Source organism: Saccopteryx leptura, chromosome 2 (genome assembly GCF_036850995.1).
Source record: "Saccopteryx leptura isolate mSacLep1 chromosome 2, mSacLep1_pri_phased_curated, whole genome shotgun sequence".
Taxonomy (NCBI): Eukaryota; Metazoa; Chordata; class Mammalia; order Chiroptera; family Emballonuridae; genus Saccopteryx; species Saccopteryx leptura.
The window spans coordinates 153,697,780-153,714,164 of record NC_089504.1 but is presented as its reverse complement, the minus strand read 5'-3'; the positions used below and the strand labels follow the sequence as shown (position 1 = coordinate 153,714,164).

The window sequence follows — 16,385 nt, the reverse complement described above, 5'->3', positions numbered from 1 at the left end:
AGGGCAATGGGAGGCCTTTGGGACATTTTAAATAGGTATCGATAAGGCCTGATTTATCTATTTTAACACTTTGGCTGCTTGAGAAGAGAATGGATTTTTGATTGGAAGGTCTTAGTGGAAGATGCTTCTGAAGTGCAGACAAGAAATGAAGAGGTTCTGTCTAGGACCATCAATCAGTGCAGTGGTGAGAAACAGCATGGTTTGGGACATTTAGGAGGTAGGGAAGATAGGATTCACTGATGCATTTATATGTGGGGAATGAGAGGAGTGGATTTTTGGCCTGTATGATTTTTCATACAAATATTTGTTGTCCATATAATTTTTCTTCTAGTTGTAATAAATCCTAATTCTTACAGAATAATTAGCTATGGCCTTTTTTTGCACTTAATGTTGGGGCTATTAATGATCACAGCAGTGATATCTATTATTTACAAAACCACAATCTGTTTCCCCTTATAATTAAGCCTTTTTTTCCCTCCCAAACAAACTGAATTTCCTTTGGTAATATTTGTGACATATTTCTTTTTTTTTTTTTAATTTAATTTTATTTTTTACAGAGAGAGAGAGAGAGAGAGAGAGTCAGAGAAAGGGATAGAAAGGGACAAACAGACAGGAACGAAGAGAGATGAGAAGCATCAATCATTAGTTTTTCGTTGTGACACCTTAGTTGTTCATTGATTGCTTTCTCATATATGCCTTGACTGTGGGCCTTTAGCAGACCAAGTAACTCCTTGGCTCAAGCCATCGACCTTGGGTTCAAGCTGGTGAGCTTTGCTCAAACCAGATGAGCCCGCACTCAAGCTGGCGACCTCGGGGTCTCGAACCTGGGTCCTCTGCATCCCAGTCCGACGCTCTATCCACTGTGCCACTGCCTGGTCAGGCTATTTGTGATATATTTCTTACAATTCACACTTATTTTTAAAATGACATATAAAAATCCTTATTGTGAAATGAACTCTATTCCACTTCCCATCTGATTCCAAACTAAGAGATTGCTACTCTGCAAACTAAATATACTGAGGACTTTCTTCAGAGACAGAAAAGCAGTCATCTGAATAGTCTTCTTCCACAACACTCTGGGTTAACTAATATCCAATTCATTCTGTAAAGCAGAGCTCAGCAAGCCTGTGAGTCAAATGCAGCCATGGCCTGATACGGTAAATAAAGTCTGATTGCAACACAACCACTTCCACTTACTTATTATCTATGGCTGTTTTTGCACTGGAGTTAAGCAGGGACAGGAACCATATGGCTTATAAAGCCTAAAATATTTACTATCTGGACCCTTATAAAGTTTGTGAACCCCTACTCTAAAGCATGCCGAACGCACAGCTAATAGGCCCTCTCTAATACTCCTATACGTTTCTTCTCTGTTTGCTTCCGAGTGACTGTATAATATTTGTACCACTCAGAATTTATTATAATGTAATTAATATTTTAAATAAATTGACGAAAAGTGAGAAAGGAGTTGTTCGAAAGACAAGAGTAAACAAAACTCCTATAAATTAGGCAAAGGTATGTCAGTTGTTCAAGATTATGAAAAACATTGTAAATATATGGAGTATTTTACCTTCTACATTAAGAACTCAAAATTAGAAATTATAAATACACAATGGATGTGGTTGGTGGGAGTAAAGACCACTCAGAACTCTGTACAAAAAAATCAGTCATAATATTAGAAGACTGACAATCCCAAGTACATTGGTGCACTTTAGATTAAAATATTTAAGGCATATTTTTTATCGTTTTTTATAGCTCTCTACTTTTTCTTTTTTAAATATAGGGTGGGGCAAAAGTAGGGTTACAGCACTGGTTATACAAAACAGAGTTTATTCTTGTATCATTAATTATTTTATTATGAAAAATTAATTGTAGGTGTAGTTTGCCAAACCCTATATAAAATATGCCCCACTTACAGACAAGTGCAAAACTATCTGCTCCCTTTGAATGAATTAGATATTGCTGATACTCCAGAAGTCCCCTAAAGTCCCCATTCCCAATCACAACTCCTTCCTTTTTCTCTATCCTAAGTACTCCAAACTGTCTGAGCCTTATTTGGTTTACTATATTAAAATACACTGCTCACAAAAACTAGGGGATATTTCAAAACGAATATGAAGCGATAAAAAAAAGCATGATATTTTTTATTAAGCAAGAACATCAGAAAAGCAAATGACAATTCAAAGAAAGTTGTTCAGTTATGCAAATGAGATGCAAACTCAATTATCATGACTGAGTAGCAAGTGATATATTGGTGGGGGTGAACAGAAGCATGTCAAACTGGATGAGAGTGCCACACATTGACTGCTCAGTAGGATGTATGGTCACCCAACACTGCCAAAACACAACGACAGTGATGGGGTATGGACAGGATCAGACTGGCCAGCAGTTCCTGTGGGATCCTCCACCACTCTTGTTTCAGGGCAACTTCCAACTCAAGAGGTGTGTGGGAGGCATTGGATGGTTTGCCAGATGTCTACCCAGTGCATCCCAAGCATGTTCAATGGAATTCAGGTCTGGAGAACGTGAAGGCCAGTCCACGTGTTCGATTCCTGCCTCCTGAAGCATGTTGTTGACGAGATGTGCACACGGTGGGGCCTTGCATTATCGTCCATGAAAAGAAAGTTGTTTCCAACTGCTCCAGCATAGGGTACCACTGTAGGGTGCAGGACCTCATATTGATATCTGACAGCAGTCAGCAATCCGTTTCTGATGACGTGGAGGTTGGTACGACCACCAATGCTGATGCTAGCCCACACCATGATTCCATCACCACTGAAGGAGTCCCTTTCTTGCACAAAATGTGGATTCTCTCATGTTCCTCATTCATGCCAGATCAGGACACGATGATTGTCAGGCTGCAGACTGAACCGTGACTCATCAGAGAAGAGGACAGTTGACCACTCATCATGGGTCCAATAACTATGCTCATCAGCCCACCTTCTATGGGTTCTACAGTGTTCAGCAGATAATGGAATGCATATCATTGTCGCCGGGCATGCAGTCCAACACGATGGAGCTGATTTCATCTGGTCTGGGTGTATATCCATCGTCTAGTGGCAGTAAGAAACTGTCCCCGCAGCTCTGTTGCATTGCTGCACCTGTTCTTTCCTGCCAATAAGGTCAAGGAGCGGTCACTTCTTGCTGTCGTGGCAGATAAGCGACCCTGCCCTCGTCTTCTTCATAATGTGCCAGTCTCTTAGAAGTGATTCCACAGTCTGCTGATCATACTTTGGAATGTTCCAAGCACTGTTGCCACTGTCGTCTGTGTTTGACCAGCTTCAAGACGTCCTAGGGCTCTCCAGGCTTTGTATTCAGGCAAATCGTGTTGCAGGGCATTGCAAGAGCTGGGAAATTGCAGGATGTGCACTTTCAAGGTCAGGGAACATGCAGACACTCCAGTACTTTCAGCCTTTTATAGAGTGCATTTTCACCAATTAAATAATAGTTGGTTTGCATCTCATTTGCATAATTGAACAACTTTCTTTGACTTGTCGGTTGCTTTTCTGATGTTTCTGTTTAATAAAAAAAGATAAGCCTGACCAGGTGGTGGCACAGTAGATAGAGCATCAGACTGAGACGTGGAGGACCCAGGTTCAAAACCCCGAGGTCACTGGCTTGAGCGCGGGGTCACTCAGTCTGCTGTAGCCTCCTGGTCAAGGCACATATGAGAAGGCAATCAATGAACAACTAAGGTGCCACAATGAATTGATGCTTCTCATCTCTCTCTGTTCCTGTCTGTACCTCTCTCAGGCTCTCTCTGTCACACACACAAAAAAGATCAAATGCGTCTTTTTTTTTATTGCTTCATATTCAGTTTGAAATATCCCTTAATTTTTGTGAGCAAAAATAAAAAAGTAAACACTTGTTTAACAACTGAGCTATCATTTTCTTCAGTATATTACCCTAAATATCAATAAACATTAGCAGTCTGATATCTAATACTTTTAATTTGGACTTTATCAAGTAGTTCATTTACTTAGTTTATAAAATTTCTATCAGTGGTAGTTCATTGCAAAATTAATTTATTGATCACAATAAGACACTATGAAAAGATTTATTAAAAATAAATTTCATTAGAGATCCAATAACTATTGTTTAGAAATAGAATGATTTCCCCTGGCCGGTTTGCTCAGTAGAGCTCGGTAGAGCATCTGCCTGGTGTATGGATATCTCAGATCTGATTCCTGTCAGGGCACACAGGAGAAGCTCCCATCTGCTTCTTTACCCCTCCCTCTCTTGCTTCTCTCTCTGTCTCTCTCTCTTTTCCCCTCCTGTAGCCATGGCTCCATTGGAGCAAGATGGCTTTGGCCACTGAGGATGGCTCCATGGCCTCTGCCTTAATGCCTTATCTGCATTAAGAAGATACTGGTTGCTGAGTAACTGGAACAACGTCCCAGATGGGCAGAGAATCACCCAGTAGTGGGCTTGCCAGGTGGATTCCTGGGTGGATCCCAGTTGGGGAGCATGGAGGAATCTGTCTCTGCCTCCCCCTTCTTACTAAATTGAAAAAAAAAAAGAAAAAAATACAGTAGAGTGATTTTTTCATTGACAGCTATTTCTCAGAGTGAGAGAGAATTTTACTAATTCAAACTAATATTGATAGGTAAAGATTAAGTTTACCTTAAATTTATAAAAATTGAAATTATTGTTTTTAAATAAACTTTAGATCACCTCCAAAAATATAGGAGAAACTAACTAGTTTATCAAAGTGTTAAATTATTACAGTTTTTGGAACTGTAGTAATTAACAAAAGAGGATTCCATTAAATAGGATGTCAAAGTATATATATAAATACATATATATAAATCGATAGTCTGAAATGCTTGAAAAGATTTTTAAATTACTATTCCTCTTTAATTTATGTGCTTAATTTATAGTCCAAGAAAGCATTTTGCTTTATCGCTCAGATGTTGCTGAGATCCAAATTCACAGATTTCCAATTTAATAAGATCCAAATTTAGTGGGCCTGCACCGCGCTCTTCCTTTCCGGTCCGCCATCTGCGGTGGAGTCGCCGCCAGGATGCAGATTTTCGTGAAAACCCTGACGGGGAAGACCATCACTCTTGAGGTCGAACCCTCGGATACAATAGAAAATGTAAAGGCCAAGATCCAGGATAAGGAAGGAATTCCTCCTGATCAGCAAAGACTGATCTTTGCTGGCAAGCAACTAGAAGATGGGCGTACATTATCTGACTACAACATTCAAAAGGAGTCCACTCTTCATCTTGTGTTGAGACTTCGTGGTGGTGCTAAGAAAAGGAAGAAGAAGTCTTATACCACTCCCAAGAAGAATAAGCATAAGAGAAAGAAGGTTAAGCTGGCTGTTCTGAAATATTACAAAGTGGATGAGAATGGTAAAATCAGTCGCCTTCTCCGGGAGTGCCCTTCAGATGAATGTGGGGCTGGAGTTTTTATGGCCAGCCACTTTGACAGACATTACTGTGGCAAATGTTGTCTGACCTATTGTTTCAACAAACCAGAAGACAAGTAATTGTGTATGGGCTAATAAAAGATATGTACTAACGTTTAAAAAAAAAAAAAAATAATAATAAGATCCAAATTTAAGAGGTTTCAGACCATCCATAATTTGTTGCATGGGGTAAAAATTTAACTATATGTTGGAGTAATGAGTCATCACCCTGTGCCAGTGATCAATTTTAGCATCACTGCTGTTGGATTAAACAGATGTTGTGACATATCTACATAAGACATCGCAACATCATTTGTGATGTATTCTAGTGCAAAGTGCTTAATTTGAGTTTCTCAAGCATTTTATATACTCTGCTTAGTAGGAAATATGAGGGATTGAGAAACAGGCTAAATGACACAATTAATAAATCCTAAAGCTAAGATACTCTAAGAAACAATTATCCATGTTGCTCCAACAAGGGACTTGGCTAAATAAAAAAAAAAAGAACAAAGGAGCATATCACCCAGATACAATGATGATCTTAAATTGGATCTAGTTCAGACACACCAGCTGTGAAACAGTTTTTAGGACCATAAATGGGAATACGGTCTGGTTATTAGATGAGAAGATTTTTCTGACACGCAAAGAAGGAGATCAATGCTTGAAAATAGCAGGTTAAAAAGCTGTTTATAAAATATAATTTCACACTCTCCTGATATAAAAATGTATGTGTGGACACATAGAAAAAAAATCTGTTTTTAACACTGATGATCTTGGACGGGGTAAGAATGTGATAACTTTATTTTTGATTGTGTATTTTTCTGTTTGTGCCGATGTACATAAACTGCTTCTGAAATAATAAAAGACTAGTTTTTAAAATATAAATTCTATGAAAAATTATGACTTTATTTCTTTATATTAATAAACCCATAAATCATGGTCTATCACAGAAAACTTATATGAGACAAATATTGCCATGAGAAACAAAGGGAAACTAGGTGTATATGAGAAAGGTCTCAACTCAAACTCTTTGATTATGTATAACGCTTTGATTTAATGAAGATACATTTAGTATCTCTCATGTCATTTCACATATAAACTGTTATGCATTAAAAATTTGCCTTTTTCTGCCCTGGCCAGATGGCTAGGTTGGTTGGAGCATTGTCCCGAAGCGCAGAGGTTGCTGGTTTCATCCCCAGTCAGGGCACATACAGGAAAGATCAATTTTCCTGTCTCTCTCTCTGTCGCTTCCTCTTTTTAAAATCAATCAATGAATTTTTTAAAAAATTTGTCTTTTGCTCACTAGAAGTATAACAACTCTTCCAATAATTATTAGATAGCTCAGTATAGAAGGTATTTTACTAAATAAGCTCACACACCATAAAGAATTCTAGATGCCTTTAGATAATGATCAGTCTGTTTCTTTTTCACCAGGAAGGGTCAAGCTTAATGGTTTTTAGGATCACCACTATATATGCAAATTGAATTCTTACTAAATAAGCAGCCAGTTTAGAATGTGCATATTCACATCTGAATGTGAATGTCAACAAAATGCATAATTACTAAGGAAGTATGCAATTTTAGTTGAATATGACAGTGAACCAATTTCATATCATTTCTTTTAAAATACATATTCAAGTTGTATTTTTTGAAACTTGTTCCTATTTTAAATTTAAGGTTGATCTTTTAAAAGTCCAATTTTTATTTTTCTTGGTATATTTAACTATTACTTGTCTATATCAGAGTTCATCTGATCTGGAAGTTAACATGTCTGAGTTTGAGACCTACAATTTATTAGCTGTGTAACCTGAGGCAAATTATGTAGCCTAATTAAGCTTCAGTTCTTTTACTTTATGAAATGGAGAAAATGGTATTTATCTCACAAGGTTGTGATGATAAGATGAGATTATGCTTAGAAACTGGCCTATTTCATAGTAAGAGCTCAATAAATATCCATGATAGTGATGATGGTGACTCTCATATAATCCTGACATGCTATTTCTGCTCTTTGTATCACAATAATAATGAGGATGCTACTCTATATCTCCACATAGATGCTCAATAGGTATTTTGATCTTAGTAGTGAAAACTACTGCTCTCTCCCTTCAACCTGCTTCTTCCCATGGTTCCCATCTCAGTAAGTCACCACCATTAATCTCATTACTAGGACCTGAACCAAGGAGTCATTTTTATCCTCCTTTTCACTCCTTATGTTGAATTCCTATTAGCTCTATCTTCAATATATTCTGAATCCAACCACTTCTCACAAGTGTATCATACCACACCAGCCTAAGCCAGCATCATCTCTAGCTTGGACAACTGCAAAGGCTCTAGACATAGCTCAGATTTCACTCTTGTCCTCCTCAGCCACTTCTGTCTATTTTCTACCCAGGTGACAGAGTGAGTCTTTAAAATGTAAACCAGGTGATGTCATTTCCTGCTGAGAACCCTTCAATGGCCTTCTATCACACTTAGACCAAAATCTAAACCCTTTCCCTGTTGAAAAGATCCTAAGGGATGGGGTTTCCTCTTACCTTTCCTCCTTGCACTTTTCTCCTCACTCATTCAGCTCCAGCCATACTGGCTCCTTTGCACCTTGAGCTTGCCAAATGCACGTCTGCCTCTACACATTTGGCCCTGGCAGTCCTGTATGAGGGATTCCTTCCCTAGACCACCATATGGCTCTCCAGTTCCATTCTCTGCTCAAGTATCAGGCTTTTCCTGACAACAAAATCAAGAGCAGCACCCCCATAGCTATGTTTTATTTTGATTGATAATACTGTCACTACTGTGTATGTCTGTGTGTCTAAATTCATTTGATTCATTAATAAACTAGCATATAAACTCCATGAATATAGGGATTTTGTTTCGTTCATTTCTGGATCCCCGTTGTCAAGAATAGTACCGGGTACTTTTCTATACATGGAGATTTCTACTCGTGTTAAATTGAGTTGGGTTTAGCCAAGTACTACAACCACTACTTAATAAGCTCTAAAAAATAAAGCAAGCAAAGTAGTGACATAGAATTAGTTCTTCTATATTTCATATATTTTGCAGAATCTGTACAGATCTAAGTTGGAAAATAAAAAAAATTGTTCATTTTCATTCAGGACATCTAGCAGCAGTCTAGATGAAATTCTTTTATTTCATCAGCATGCTAAAGGAAAATAAATATTTTTAAAAAGTTACTGTATTTAAAATAATTAACTGCATAATTAGCTACTTGATTGAAATAGTTGTAACAAAAGAAAAGAGAAAAAATTGTCCCTGGTTTTATTTCTTACCAAATGGTTCTGTATAAATAAATTTTGATATTGTGGGATTAAATTTTAAGCCTCAAAAAGAAAAAGTCACATTAGAACATTAATGACCTAAAAAATAATTCCCTCCCATAACAATTCTTTTGTAAAATTTCCAAACTATGGCTCTAAAATAATAAGTAAATATATGAGATTTAAATTCACCATAAAATAAAGCTGGTTTAACCTACTGCATATCTAAATTATGGCAGATACTATTAGCCTTAATAATTCTCTAATATCATGAAACTCTTGAATCCAATCATTACAAAGCAATATATAAGTGGAGTTTCTACAGCTAACTCTCTGAACCCCTCTTACTTTGTGACTTTCTTATGACACCTTACTATATTTTTGCTTTTTTAATTGATTGATTTTAGAGAGAGGAAGGGAGAGACAGAAACATCGATGTGTTCCTGTATGTGCCCTCACCAGGGATTGAACCCGCAACCTTTGCACATAGAGATGACACTCTAACCGACTGATCTATCTGTCCAAGGCTCACATTTCTTTATTACAAATATTGGCAATTTTGGACACAGGATTTTTGTCTGTTTCATCTTTGCTGTCTCCTCTACAGTGTTAGCACAGTGACTAGATACACAGTACACATTTTATGAATGAAAGAATAAATAATGCAGAAAGTTAATGTTGGGGAGTAATGGCAGTAATCACTGCATAACTAACTATAACAGCGGGTATATACTCGCAGACTTCTCAATGAGCCCAATTACTGCTTTTCCATATCAGATTCCATGAGTGAAATGTACAGTTAGATAAAGCTATTAAAGTGGCTTACACACATTATTTTATTTCACTGTATTGACCACAACTATAATAAAGCAATCATTTGTGTCATCACTTGCTCAACACCTGCCTTTTCCCCTTTAAATTCTAGAGGGAAAGGACTATAGGGCTTCTCATAGCCTTAGCATGTCACAATAGTAGAGGCCCAATAACTGTGTTTCGAATCAATGGATGCAGTCAGGGCTGTGACCCTGTATACCTTGAAAACGGCTGGCTCCACCTCCTAGCTGAGTCCACCAGGCACTCACAGCTCCACAGAGCCTACAAATTTGCTTGTCATGGCTTTAGAATGCACCTTCTTTTCATATGCATCTTACAATTGAGAACTGAGAGTATCTTAGTGTCATGTACGGTTTAATTAGCAGTATTTTTTTCTTTTTGAGTATTACATAAAATAACATTGTTTTGATAAATGATGGTGCTTTAGAATCAATGAAATACAGTAATTGCTAATTTGGTATTAATATGGAAATTATAAAAACTTCAAGTACTTACATCAATTAAATCTGAAAGATCATGAATATAATACTTGAACACTGAGGCATTGGTTGCTTCCAGGGTTAGGAGATACTCATTCCGTGCCTTAATGGATTTTAGCTTATTTTCTGAATACTTTGCTTGTCTCTGGAAATGACAATCCAGGCATTGGGAAAAGACAACGAAGTCACATTTTTAAACAAGACGCAGAAATATACATGAATTTTTATTAATCTAAACAGTTTATATTCTACATCTACAAGTGACCTTTGAAGTCCTTTGAGAAAAGTACATTTCAATAATTATTTAAATAACATAAAATTACCCAGCTATGGGGGAATAACAACCATGTATTTAGGCTTTAGGCCCATTTGTAATGAAATCTCTTTGTTAATATTCAAGTTCTTCACATTGTGTAGTGAATACTTGGCATTCACCACTAAATGATGTCCAGCTGTTATTACATGACTTTCATGTTTCTTAAACGTTTTGCAATCCCACGGGAGGAAATTCATGCTGTTTCACAATAATTTATAATCTACATCTATCAGCTCTTGCATCAATGTTCTTTAGTTTGTCACCTCAAATGAGGAAGATATGTCACTTCAAAGACAGAAAGACTTGGCAATCTAGTTTTACTTACCTTTTCTTTCATTTTTTCAATTTTCTTTACAGAGCTTCGCCGCTGATGTCTCTCTTCTAGTCTAATATGAAAGACTGGATCGCTGGATCTTCCGATTTGCTTTTCTTCTTGTTTCTCAGCCTCTTTCAGCTTGCTCTCCGCACTGATGCTCTCTGAATGATACATATGGTATGTTTTCATCACCTGCGAAAATGTGACCCAAATTGTTAAAAGATGTCTGTAACTTAGAAAGTATATGGAAACCATCATGTGACATATACGCTAAAAAATATTATCTTCCAACTTTCAGATTGTTAATAAAACAGAGAATTATGGAACATTGCTTCTACAGAAAGCATGAAAATTAACTTCACCTGCCAGGAAGAGGCACTTAGGGGACAGGCCTTGATGAGAAAATGATTGAGAGTCTTATGCACACTTTCAGTGTGCTTGAAAAGTTCCCTTAAACTGAAAAGTGTTTCTCTAAAAGCTCTTCTGCATTATTAATTTGCAGAATAAATCATTATTCATCGATAAATTTCAGCCTAACCTTGGATTTATAAAAGAACTCCAAATTAGTACAGCCCTTACTAAATTTATTGCTTAAAATCTACTTGTCAAAATACAAAGCATATGTAATAAGGCTCAAACATAGTTTTAATTTAAAAATAGTGTTTTCTTTTCTTTTTTTTCCCTTCTTTTTCAAGTAAGAGGAAGGTAGATAGTGAGACAGATTCCTGCATGTGCCCTGACCGCGATCTAACTGGCAACCCTCATTTGGGGCTGATGCTCTGCCCATATGGGGCCACGCTCACAACCGAGCTATTTTTAGTGCCTCAGGCAGAGGCTCTATGTAGCCATGTTCAGTGCCTGGGTCCGATGTGCTTGAATCAATAGAGCCATGACTATGGAAAGGAAAGAGATAGAGAGAAGGGGGAGAGAGAGGGATGGAGAAACAGATGGTCACTTCTCCAGTGTGCCCTGACCAGGAATAAAACGAGGGACATACACACGCCAGACTGGCGCTCTACCACTAGGCCAACCAGCCAGGGCCAAAAATATTTTTCTGACCAGAAAATAATGGTTTATGTTCAAAGTAGAAAATAAACAATACAAAAAATAAGTAAAGAAAATAAAGAGCAAGCAGAGATAACCACTATTAAAATTTTGGTCTTTTTCCTATGAAAAAATATATACAGACATACTTTATTTTAAAATGATAAAGATAATTTCTCCTTTAAAAAAACTGATATCATACTGTACTTACCATTTTTAATCTCCTTTGTCCTTTTTCACTTAATGTATCAGAACATTTTCCTGTTTCACTAAATATTCTTCTAAAATATAATTTTTAAAAAATTTTTTTTACATTTCTAAAATATAATTTTAAGGGCTATATAGTATGTCTTTATATGACTGTGCCATAACTTACTTAACTAATTCCCTATGATGAATGTTTTAGGATATTTCAACTTTCTGCTTTTTTTCAACTTCTTGATGCCTATCATATCTTGTCTTAGAAATGACATACATCATTTCCATTTTAATAAATTTAGAAATACACAGAACATAAACTTTTGCATAGTATTCTTTCCACATATACTGTAACCTTATATGATAAATCCTTAATTATTAATAAATTTGGTTATATTATTAAAAATATTTATTCATAAAATTGTCATATTTCCTGGGTTTCATTTCCAGAGAAGAATTGCAAGGTTAGAGAATATGCACATTTTTTTAAAGACTTTATTTATTCAATTTTCAGAGAGGAGAGAGAGAGAAAGAGAGAGAGAGAGAGAGAGAAGGAGGAGCAGGAAGCATCAACTCCCATATATGCCTTGACCAGGCAAGCCCAGGGTTTCGAAACCGTGACCTCAGTGTTCCAGATTGACGCCCTACCCCACTGCGCCACCACAGGTCAGGCAAATATGCACATTTTTGAGGCTTTTGAAACATACTACCAATTTAACACTCTGCTAATGTGAAAAATATCTATAATCTCTGAAAGCACTTTAGATAACATATATGCTTAATTTTTCTCAAATAATAATTGTATTCATTTTTATTCCTATAATAAAACGTATTATATCTCTATATCATCTTCATATTCTTAAATACAGAAGAATAACTGTCATAGCATTACAGAGATTTTACCTGAAAACCAGAATTTTCCAATATAATTTCAATCTGCTTTTACTTGCAGAGACAGGCTCAATTCTGAAACCTTTTTATTTTGAGCACAATTATACCCCTTAAAAGAAGCAATATGAGTAAGGTGTGATGACTCCAATATAACCATATCAAGGAACATACCAGAATTTAGCACCCAAGTAATCATGGTGGCACTTCCTCTTAAATTATGTCAAATTCTCATCCAATGATGATAGGTTTTATTTTGTTTATAAATAACCAGAGACAGTTTTATAATTAAGGTACAGTTGTTAAGAAGTTGAGATTAATGCAATGTTTTAAAGGAACTTGATTCTTCTAATTTCAAAGTGAGTTATAATTTGGATACTGGAAGCACTACTGGAATAAATAGATTTACTTAGGTAGAACTATGTATATGAAATTGGTGTTTTTGTAGGCTAACTAAAGGAGAAAAATCAGCATTTTTCTTTTTTAGTGGTTTAACTAAATACACATTCTGAAGATGACTATTTTGAAAAGTAAAACATAGGGTTAATGAAGAGTCTCTACTTATTTTCATAAACTCTGATCGTGTCCTTCCTTGAAAATGTAAGCTAGCAGATTATGTGGAAGGCACTGCTGAACAAGAACAAAATAAGTGCTAAGCTATCAACTATGGCAGCTTTTTTTTTTTTTTCTGAGCTACGGGTAACTATAAAGTTGTCTGTTTTTAGTAATTAGCAAACCTACCAGGGGAAGTTTGGTTGGCTACTTCAGTTTAAAAGAAAAATAAAATAGCATTAGGAAGCAGCTGGGCAGCTGGGGAATGAAAAGGGAGTCACCCTGCAGCTGGGCAAACAGCAAGGTCAATGAATCGACTACACACCTTGCATTTCTTAGGCTTGCCTGTTTATATTCCCTGCCCAAAGCAAACCCACATACCATTTGGGTGCTGGTTCCAGTTACATCTTTAAAGAAGAGGGTGAAAAAACCAATCTCTGTCTCTGTCTCTGTCTCTCTCTCTCTCACACACACACACATACAGACACACACACACACACACACACACACACACACACACACACACACACACACACAGCTCAGCCACTGGTTTTTCTTGCTCGTAGACAGGAAAGAAAAAATGACAACACATGACTCCCATCATAGCTGGATGAAAAGCAATCCCAGACAGCTGTGGGAACCTGAGAATTAAAAAAAAAAAATCACAAAGAACTGATCTCCTGACTCTTTATGTAGATGCTGAGGACTAGTGTAAGTAGGTAATTCGCATAAACTAAGCCTTAAGAAATAAGGATACCAAGCTGGCTACCAGCGTGGAATTTCTTATTAACTAGCCCAGGATAAAAGGAAAATATCTGAGTCTGACTTAACACTAGCAGGCAAGGGTGTAAATATCTCATCATTATGTGTGGTTTGCACAATAGCTGAGGATCCTTTACCCAGTTCAATGGTAATATACAGAAAGGAAATTCCCTTGTTCAGTTTTCAATTTGACATAGGGTTTCTACTATTCTCTAAAATGTTAACAGTTACTGTGAGGTCGGTTGGCACTGGGGGAAGGTCACTGGGGAACCAGACCTGGGAACTTTGGCTAGAACCGCCCACACCCATACAGGCCAAAAGAAACTTCCCAGGAGCCCTTTGAAAAAGAACTGTCTGTCAGCCAATAAAATTTTGCTACGTCATATCAACGCGCCTTCACCCTGCCAACCCTATAAATTATCCCCACCCCCTGGCCCCGTGTTAGAATCTGGGCAACTTCTCTGACCCCTGTCTCCTGGACCAGAGAACCTCGTCCGGGAAGCGCTCTACTAAATAAAGCTTTTGCTTATCCACACGTGTTGGCTATGCCCTTCTTTCTTCCTCAGCAGGGAAAATACCTTACAGTTACAATGAATGAATTTTTTTTTTAACTTTTTAAATTAATTTAATGGGGTGACATTGATAAATCAGGGTACATATATATGTTCAGAGAAAACATCTCTAGGTTGTTTTGACATTTGATTATGCTGCATTCCCATCACCCAAAGTCCAATTGTCTTGCGTCACCTTCTAACTGGTTTTCTTTGTGCCTCTCCCCTCCCCCAACACTCTCAATCTCCTCCCCCCCTACCCCATAACCCCCACACTCTTGTCCATGTCTCTGAGTCTCATTTTTATGCCCCACCTCTGTATGGAATCATACAGTTCTTAGTATTTTCTGATTTACTTATTTCGCTCAGTATAATGTTATCAAGGTCCATCCATGTTGTAAATGTTCCGATGTCATCATTTCTTATGGCTGAGTAGTATTCCATAGTATATATGAATCAAAGCGTTTTAATCCACTCGTCCATTGACGGACACTTGGGCTGTTTCCAGATCTTCGCTATTGTGAACAATGCTGCCATAAACATGGGGGTGCATTTCTTCTTTTCAAACAGTGCTATGGTGTTCTTGGGGTATATTCCTAAAAGTGGGATACCTGGGTCAAAAGGCAGTTCGATTTTTAATTTCTTGAGGAATCTCCATACTGTTTTCCACAGTGGCTGCACCAGTCTGCATTCCCACCAGCAGTGCAGGAGGGTTCCCTTTTCTCCACATCCTCGCCAGAACTTATTCTGTGTTGTTTTGTTGATGAGCGCCATTCTGACTGGTGTGAGGTGATATCTCATTGTGGTTTTAATTTGCATTTCTCTAATGATTAGTGGTGTTGAGCATTTTTTCATATGCCTATTGGCCATCTGTATGTCCTCTTTGGAGAAGTGTCTATTCATTTCTTTCGCCCATTTTTTGATTGGATTGTTTGTCTTCCTGGTATTGAGTTTTACAAGTTCTTTATAAATTTTGGTTATTAACCCCTTATCAGACGTATACAATGAATGAATTTTAAAAGTTGAGGAGAAAAAACACTAAAAGCTTATTTGAGAACTCTAACTGCAGATAATGAATGCAAATACAAACTGCATTATTTAAACGGTGGGCTGTTGACAGAAGTTTCGTATTTAAAATAAAATAACCCAGGGTTCTCTTTTTCAGAGAAGTAAAAGAATATGTTGTTTGGTTCCTGTTCCTCACATGGGCACCACTTGTCAGGAGACAATGACTACTCAGAGACCACATGGAACGCACTGAGGCACCTAGGGGAGACCACCTCACAGTCCCCTGTACAGGTTTCATGAGACAGCCCGACCTCCAGTCCTTACAGGTATGTACTGATACACAAAAATAGAAGCAGGGACAAGAATGAGAAAGTCAGGAAGAAGAATTTCTTTAGAGCAGATAAAAGGGAAAGGGAGTAGCTCAAATGTCCCCACCTACTGATTAATCAGAATTGCTAATTCTATCTCTATTATGCTGCCTTCAGCACAGTACTGGGTTTAGTACTTTCTGTCACTGTGGCCTTTGCCTCAGGGCACTGAACTCTGTCCCTGTTCTATGCTCCTCTTCAGGGCCTGTAGGAGAAAGCTTTTATTTTTTCAAAGGTGCATTTTAAATATTTATACATAGGCAAAGAAAATAACAGCTTCTCCATTTAATTTAGCAGCTTCTCAGTTTAATGCAAACACAAGCCTTTGCATATTAAATGACATTATAGGCATATAACCATGTAAATGTACTTCAAAAGCATATT

The 16,385-nt window shown here is 37.2% G+C and overlaps 2 protein-coding genes across 3 annotated transcripts in view; one reads left to right on the top strand and one right to left on the bottom strand.

Moving 5' to 3' along the window:
* The window catches only part of SRGAP1 (SLIT-ROBO Rho GTPase activating protein 1), a 316,835-nt gene that overhangs the window by 81,671 nt on the left and 218,779 nt on the right, over positions 1-16,385 (bottom strand). For both annotated transcript variants that reach the window (XM_066369087.1, XM_066369088.1), the window contains exons 5-6: positions 10,640-10,822; positions 10,015-10,143 (exon numbers count right to left, since the gene is read on the bottom strand). In XM_066369087.1, coding sequence (XP_066225184.1) covers positions 10,015-10,143; positions 10,640-10,822 — 312 coding nt within the window. The remainder of the gene's footprint in view (positions 1-10,014; positions 10,144-10,639; positions 10,823-16,385) is intronic.
* LOC136393176 (ubiquitin-ribosomal protein eS31 fusion protein-like) lies at positions 4,970-5,555 on the top strand. Its single transcript, XM_066365805.1, has one exon. It carries the CDS (start codon positions 5,024-5,026, stop codon positions 5,492-5,494), a length of 471 nt encoding a protein of 156 aa, XP_066221902.1. The 5' UTR covers positions 4,970-5,023; the 3' UTR covers positions 5,495-5,555.